General features: G+C 31.7%; 1 protein-coding gene across 2 annotated transcripts; it reads left to right on the forward strand.

Moving 5' to 3' along the window:
- Positions 1–4,740: 4,740 nt before the first annotated feature.
- Positions 4,741–7,826, forward strand: LOC124891439 (acyl-CoA-binding domain-containing protein 4-like). 2 transcript variants are annotated; one of them, XR_007049694.1, is made up of 3 exons: positions 4,741–5,191; positions 5,773–6,331; positions 6,422–7,826. XR_007049694.1 is itself a non-coding variant. In XM_047403177.1 (2 exons), the coding sequence occupies exons 1-2, from the start codon at positions 5,030–5,032 to the stop codon at positions 5,911–5,913; spliced, it is 303 nt and encodes a 100-aa protein (XP_047259133.1). In that variant the 5' UTR covers positions 4,776–5,029; the 3' UTR covers positions 5,914–7,826. The 2 variants fall into 2 exon arrangements, 1 of the variants encoding a protein (XP_047259133.1); XM_047403177.1 differs by having other exon boundaries at positions 4,776–5,191; positions 5,773–7,826.
- The last annotated feature ends 12 nt before the right edge of the window (positions 7,827–7,838 follow it).

Below are 7,838 nucleotides of genomic sequence, written 5' to 3' on the forward strand. Positions count from 1 at the left end.
AAAAAAAAAAAACAAGAATACAACCAAAAATATAGTTAATCAAGGCCACAAATAACAAATACATATCTCATAGTTGAAAAAATACATAGTGTTATATATAAAATAGAATCACTAAACTAAAAGTAATTAACAATAATGAAGAGAGGGAGAACTTTGAGGGTAATATTATAATGTTTATTCTTTTTAGTGTATGTTATAAAAATAAAGTCTATAATAATAGCGGTAATTCTTGACATCAAGAATGTACCAATGCAACCAATATGACATTCATATATTTAGATTTTAGTACATGGTATAAATCAAGGTGAAAATATAAAATATAAAAATTTATCAAAAAAATTTCATTCGAGACATATAAATACAAGAATACATCCTAATTATATATATAACTAATGTTGCAAATGTTTCCTTCCCTAAAATACAAAATTATAGGTGAATATAAAAATACATATTAAAAACAATTGAAAACATGCGCAACAACCAAATAAGAATACTTTATGCAAAATAATATACTCTTTAATGTTTTTCTAATCAAGCTTTATAAATAACTAACAATAATATAGATAGATTAGTCCTTTTCTTTTAATCTTAACTATATTAGAGCGGTTAGTGTGACATGATATTTTATTAAAAATAATAATTTAAAATTTAAATAGTCCATCAAAATAAAATATTTTATGTAAAATACTATATTCTTTAACATGCTCTAATCAAACTTTATTGTATTAATTTAACTTTATAAATAACCATCAATAACAATATGAGTACATTGATTTTTGTATTAAATGTAAAATATATTTAATGAAATAAATTCGGCATAATATTACATATTAGAAACAATTAAAAACTTGTGTGGGCCACCAAATATATATACTTAATGCAAAATAATATAATCTTTAACGTTCTTACAATCAAACTTTATTAATAAATTAAACTTTATCAATAATTAACAATAATTTAAGTCGGCCGTTAAATGAGGATACGATAAAGTGATATAATATTTTATTCAAACTTTATTAATAACTAAATAGGAGTTTGAACGTGCGATTTCAAATATGTGATATGAAATTATAAAATGAAATTAGTGCTTGGTCATGCGATTTCATATCATGAGATGAAATCTCAAATCCTCCAAAAAAAACATGATTTGAAATTGATCATATATAAAATTAATCCACAAGTTTATATTTTAAAAACAAAGCCACATCTTTTTATATTTATCAATCATTTATTTCACATGCAAGTAAAATATATAGTTCATTTTGTTACTTTTATCAACCATTACATTACTCTTACCAACATATAATTTCGTTTGGACATACAAAATATTTTTTTTTTAATATTTTTTTTCTTAAAAAAAATATTTTGGCATAAAAACTCCAAATAAAACTTGAAGTTTATATTTGAAAAAGTAAAAACAAGTCTCAACACATTTTTACCTTTTTATAATTTCAACTTCACCTTTATAGTTAAAAAACTTTCCCAAAAGATATGATCAATTACAACTCTGACTCCAACTTCAAATTTAATTTTTGTCTATTTTCAAGGTCAAACAGCTACAAGATTTTGTCTTACTTCAAATCAACTTCTACTTATCCTTTATTATTATTCACCAAATTTGTCATTTGATCAATAAATATGGTATTTTTAAAGAATAATTTTGTGATAGTGTATTACTATTGTAATGAACTTTTGCGTATGGTAAGATCTGCGTCGGCTCAAGCAAATCAATGGCGTAAGACAAAATTTAAACGGAGGCCTTAAATTTTCAAGAAAAAATATTTTTTTATAAAGTATATATTTTAAATTCTGACATGCAAAGTTGTAAATATTATAATTGATTTCTTCTAATAATTTTTTTCATTAATATAACAAATACATTTAATCTTTCATGAGACATACTTTAAATACATCAAAATTCTTCTATGGTCATTTGTTTTTATATAATAAATTTATTTTTTTACAAATGGTATTTAATATTTTTTTAATAAAAGCCTATAATTTATTATTGCTAAAAAAATGAGGCCCCTCGAATTATGGGGCCTTAGGCGGTTGCCTTTTTTAAAGGGGTAGAGTCGGTACCGGGTAAGATTGTATGAAAAGTTGAGCAGTTTTGATAGTTTTCACAACTTATGAGGTATTTTTATTTATAAGAAAAAATACAACTTAAAATCTTAAATTGCATGTTTAAACAAAATTTTAACTTTATCTCATACGATTTCACGTTATATAACCAAACTGGCCTTACCAGTTACCAATAATAAGACTAGACTAATCCATATTAATTAAAAACCAACACTCATGGGTTTCAACATCCAAACATTCATGAAAGATGTTCTTTATCCAAACTATCAAGGAAAGAAACTCAAATTTCAAAGATCAGCCATAGATTAATGAAAAGAAAATAGTAACTTAGCCTTCGAATCTTAGATCATAGAATCTTTCATTGATAATTATTATGAAATAATACGAGTAATATTAATAAAATAAGTAAAATGAGAGTTCTTATTTCTCTCAGAGTGATATATTATAATGAATAAAATTCTTTTTATTTATAAGGAAAAATAAGTGGTACATTTATAACAAAAAATGAAAATATATAAAGTGTCCCCTGATTTTGTTTGATTTTTTTAAAAAGATACTCAAACTATACTTTCGACCTATTACCCCACGAATTTTACTAAAATCGTTGTAAATACATCATTTTGATCTAAACTTCAGCATTCCTTTTTTTTTAAAAAAACGCGTGTTTGATGCTTTGTCCTTCTTCTTCCAGTTCACTGGTCTTTCCTTCTTCTCTTTCATTACTTCTTCCCTTGTTGTTGATCTTAAATTAAATTATTTGCTAAAGTACGCCTCAACTATTCTCCCTATTAAATTGAATTCCAAAAAAGAAAGATTTCATTCAATTAAGGAATGCGGAATACAAGTTTTTGGAGATGGAAAGGATGTGATTCCACCAATAATAAATTGATATATTGATTACTATTTCAATAGTGGAATTGAAAATAATTTTACTGATTCTTTTATCTACATTAGCATATTTTCCAATAATAATAAAAAGAAACATATTGGATTTATCGTCGAAAAATACCTTCTCGATGAAAAAAATGGTGGCTACCATATCATATCTTTTTTTACCATTTTTTCAATCTTTTTATCATTCTTCAATTCAAGATGAACATAAGATAATGTTGCATATCGTTGGTGGATCTCAGGAAAAGCATAAACCTCACAATTGCGATAGACAACACGACCCAAGCACAATTGTGCTCTCCTTCCGATTTTTGTGTGTGTAATGTCGGTGTGTGAGTGTGTGTTTTTCACTGGTTTGTTGTGTGTGCGTGAATGAAGTATTGTGTGAAGTTGTAAGAGCGTGTGAACGGAGTATTAGAAAGCTGAGAAAGACATCAATGGAGACGAAGGTATTTTTAAATTTTTTGATAAATACTTTACACGTGTCAGTTTTTGATTGGAAATTTAAGTCAAATTTTAACCATTCACGCGTTTGGTGTGCGTGTCTACACGCATCGGCAAAATTTAAGTTAAAATAGTGTATTTACAACAGATTAAGTAAAAATCATGAGGTAATAGGTCGAAAGTAGAGTTTAGGTGTCTTGTTGAAAAAGTCTGACAAGATCAGGAGTAATAAATTTTATCTAGTCAATTTGATTGAATTTTCAGGCTTCGTTTGGCCATAAAAATTATTTTTTTTTGGAGTTGGAGTTGGAGTTGAAGATGAAGTTAGAGTTGGAGTTGTGTTTGGTCATGAATATAAATTAAATTTGTTTTTGAAATTTTGTGAGAGAAGTATGAGTGAAAAAAGCGAAAACAAGTACAAAGCCGATACAACTCCAAAAATAAGCTCGAATTATGAAAATGGTCCCCAGTGGAGTCGCCAGAGCTGTCACACCCCCTTTTTAACTCCAAAAGGATCGATTTATAGGTTTGAAAGGATTTTTATTATTAAAGTGACAAAATGAAGATTTGTTCCGAAAAAGGATTACGTTACATTTCAAAACTCAGAGTCGCCACTTGGCATAATTCGGTATGCCAAGTCACCTTTGGAAAATCCTTTTCAAACTGATTTGATTCTTTAAAACTGGTTTGCGAACAAAGATTCCGGTTAAGGAATTCTGTTGACCAAGGGGAAGGTATTAGGCACCCCTCGATCCCGTAGTTCGATCACGATCGCTTGATGGAGCATATCGGCTAATTTTGGCACTAAGAACGTATAAACCACATACACAAGCATCCAAACACACGAAACAAAATAAATTCAAAGCATAGGGTTCAGTCAAATTATACAGTCCAAAATAAAAAAAATGCGAAAATTAATCCCATTTAACCTACACTAATCCTAACTACGCTCCTGTGCTTTACCCAATGCCTCGGGCTTTCATCACGAACATCTTCCGCCAACACAGTACGTCGGGGCATTTTTCGGTGAATAAATACATGAAATTCGGGGTATTCCCCGTCCCAATACATACATTTGAATCAAGTACGATAAACTAGAAAATATTCACCACACATTCAAATTTTCAACATTCAACGATATCCTTAAATTTGCCTATCCGAACCTAACTTTGCCTATTAAGCTCTCGGCCTAAAATATGCTCCTATCGAGTTGGAGTTAGAAAATTGATGACTAAACGGAACATATTTTTACTTTTTTCACTAAAGCAAAATAATTTTTTGAAAAAAAGAAAAAAATTTCTATGGCCAAGCAGCTACTCAGTTAGGTCTCTGTCTACCGTATCCCAATTTCCAACAATCAGGGAAAAGTACAACTCCCGAACCAAAAGGTACCACACTACAAGGTCGTCCATATCGGTCTGTCCCATTTCCAATTCGAATCCCCCTTTGATATATAAACGGTAATAATCCCAAACTAAAAAAAAAAAACCAAAAAGGAAATTAGAAATTAGAACCATTACTCCAAATCTTCCTTCACCTTGTTGTATACACAATACATTGATCTAAGATCTGAATTTTGTGATCTGAAGATAAAGGGAGAAAAGGTGAAATGGCGATGGCGAGGGTAAGCTCTGGCCTCGCGTATCCGGAGCGATTCTATGCAGCGGCAAGCTATGTTGGTTTTGATGGATCTTCCGATTCACCTGCTAAAGGTGTTACCTCCAAGTTCTCAAATGACGCTGCTCTTCTACTTTATGCCCTCTATCAGCAGGTGTCCTTATCATTTTTCTCTACTCTTTGAGTTCTTCAAATGCCTTGATCTACTCCTGCATTATGTGAATTACGCTTGTGATATTTATTTTTAATGTTATGTGCGTTTTGTTTGTTGGCAATTCAATTGGAAAGTGTGTGTGGCTTGTTGTTTTGGTTCGAATTCATGTCGATCTAGAAGGTTTGAATTAAAATCACATCAAAGTAGCATCGTGATCGAGACTTGTGAACCATGAGGTCTTAGGTTCAAAGAGACAAAAAAACTAGGTGATTCTTTCTGTCTCTCCAAGCCTTGGTGGGCAGAATGGGAGGTGGCAGGTATCCCGTGGAATTAGTTGAGGTGGGAGAAAGCTGACCTGGACACTACGGTTATCATAAAAAGAAATAAATCACATAGGCGTTGGCTTTATGAAGGTAAATATAAAGAAGACTGTGTGGGAGTTATGATAGACAAGCTGTGGAAATTGGAAGGCTGAGTTGAATGGTTTTGTTGTTTATACTGTAATAATTAGTGGAATGCAAAGGCTCTAGTTTGTTTTGTAAGGTGTAATTTTTTTTTTTGGTTTGACATTTTAATTGCAGGCAACTGTAGGACCTTGTAAGATTCCTAAGCCTAGAAGTTGGAGTCCAGTAGAACAAAGCAAATGGACAAGGTTTGTTTTTCTTTTTTTCTCCTTCCGTCTATGGTTTGCATATTACCTAAAACCTGGTAATGTTATCTAGGATGTTGTAGTTAGCTTTTGTTTCACTTGTTACTGTAACAATACAAGAGTAGATGCTTGTTGTTCTTTATCTCTTTGTAAAATCTGTAGCTTGATGCTATAATTGAGCTTGAGAAGGTGGTTCTTGGGCATCCTTGTCAGTGAAGAAACAAAAACTGATTAGACAGTTTTCTCTCTGCAATCTGACTGCTAATCAATACATTGTTACTATTAACGTATTTTAAAGGAAAAGTTAAGTGTCAAACAGGAAATCATGAGCATAGACTTAAATATGTCTATACAAATATATTAGAGAGAGGGAAAGAGATGTTTCAAATTTATATAGTAACCAGTGCAAAAGGGGATATGTGGATCAGTGTACTCAACAACAGATGCTGAGGCTCTTTCTTCTAAATGTGGACCCTATCGCTGAAGTACTTGTGAGTTGCATCAGTTATTATCAGTCATGGCTGATTAACATTTTCAGTTGATTAAAGTTCAATGCTAATGGGTCTTGATGATGATCACAGGGAAGAAGTTTGCATGATCTAATTACTGTCTGAACCATTGTTGGTCAAACTGATGAGATATATGGAAATTGACCACTGAAATGAGAATGAAATCAATGGAGGCAAATGTTTTAGTGAAAGTTGTGAAATAATGACAAGGACCACGCGGCTTTTAACATAATGCGAAAAGTGAAGCTACTTGCTCGAGGTGTACCACACGATTTTCCAGATTTACAAAAATTATGACATGAATGTAGTGTGTATTGATCTCGACTATGACTGAAAGTACTAATTTAAGCATCATGTACTTACTGATAATGATATTAATATGACTATTCAAATCAAAGTAGGCCAAAGAAGTATCGGGGAGAGGTAGAGGTAGGCCGAAGAAGTATTGGGGAGAGGTGATTAGACACAACATGACACACCTACAACTTACTGAGTACATGAACCTAGATAGGAGGATACGGAGGTCGAGTATTAGGGTAGAAGGTTAGTAGGTAGTTGAGTGTCGTTCAGTTTCCCGTTTCAGTATTGTTGTTATTGCCCTTCCACTATCTTATTCTTCAATTTTATTACCACCTGTTGTTTCCTTTGATCCTGTTACTGTACTATCTAATGTTGCTACTCTTCCCTTCTCCTTTATTTTTAGCGTGACTTGTTTACTACTGTATTTCCTTTGTTTTTTATATGCTTACTTAAGCCGAGGTTCAATCCAAAACAACCTTTCTACTTTCACAAGGTATGGATAAGACTGCCTATGCACCACCCTCCACAGACTCCATGTGGGAATTACACTGCATATGTTGTTAAAATCAAAATTAATTTTCGACTTCCAATTAAATAACCAACACAAATCAATTTGCAGCAATCAGTTTTATATGTAGTCGCTTTAATGCCTGTACCAATAGAGTAAAAAGAGAGAAGTTAAGGCGACACACAATGTCTGAAGTCGTGGAAGAAGTTGACTAGCATACTGGAAGAGGAAATAAGACCATTTGTTCAAAGACGGAAAACAAGAAAAAAAAAGTAAATGAAGAACCAAAAAAAGGAAGAAAAGAAACAGAAGTTATAGAAAAACAGTCGATGTTTTGTTCCAATCTGTGGTGGACAAAGTTACTCGGTACCTTTGCTGGTAGGATTTAGCAAGTACCTCGTGGAATTACTCGACGAACCCCCAAGCGGACACAGGACCACAGTTATTAAAAAAGAAGCATGCGACAAACTCAAGAAGAAGAAGAATACAATGAAAACAAATAGAACGGTTAAACATTACCTGTTCTCAAATAACCATTTTGTTCCTCCTTTTATTTTCCATCTTTTAAGGCAATTGTGCTGAATGCCACATATTTTTTCTGTTGCATTATTTAATTAGCTAGCAGTTTTGAGTAATAATATATGTGCCACCTTTGGTTGGTTGATCTCATTCCTTCTCTTC

Source organism: Capsicum annuum, unplaced genomic scaffold, assembly GCF_002878395.1.
Source record: "Capsicum annuum cultivar UCD-10X-F1 unplaced genomic scaffold, UCD10Xv1.1 ctg3542, whole genome shotgun sequence".
NCBI classification, from domain to species: Eukaryota; Viridiplantae; Streptophyta; class Magnoliopsida; order Solanales; family Solanaceae; genus Capsicum; species Capsicum annuum.

What these genes read in the sequence shown, in the direction of transcription:
- LOC124891439 (XM_047403177.1), top strand. Translation starts at nt 5,030, where the DNA reads ATGGCGATGGCGAGGGTAAGCTCTGGCCTCGCGTATCCGGAGCGATTC. An exon ending in TTTATGCCCTCTATCAGCAG is followed by an intron (nt 5,192 to 5,772) that starts GTGTCCTTATCA and finishes TTTTAATTGCAG; the next exon opens with GCAACTGTAGGACCTTGTAA.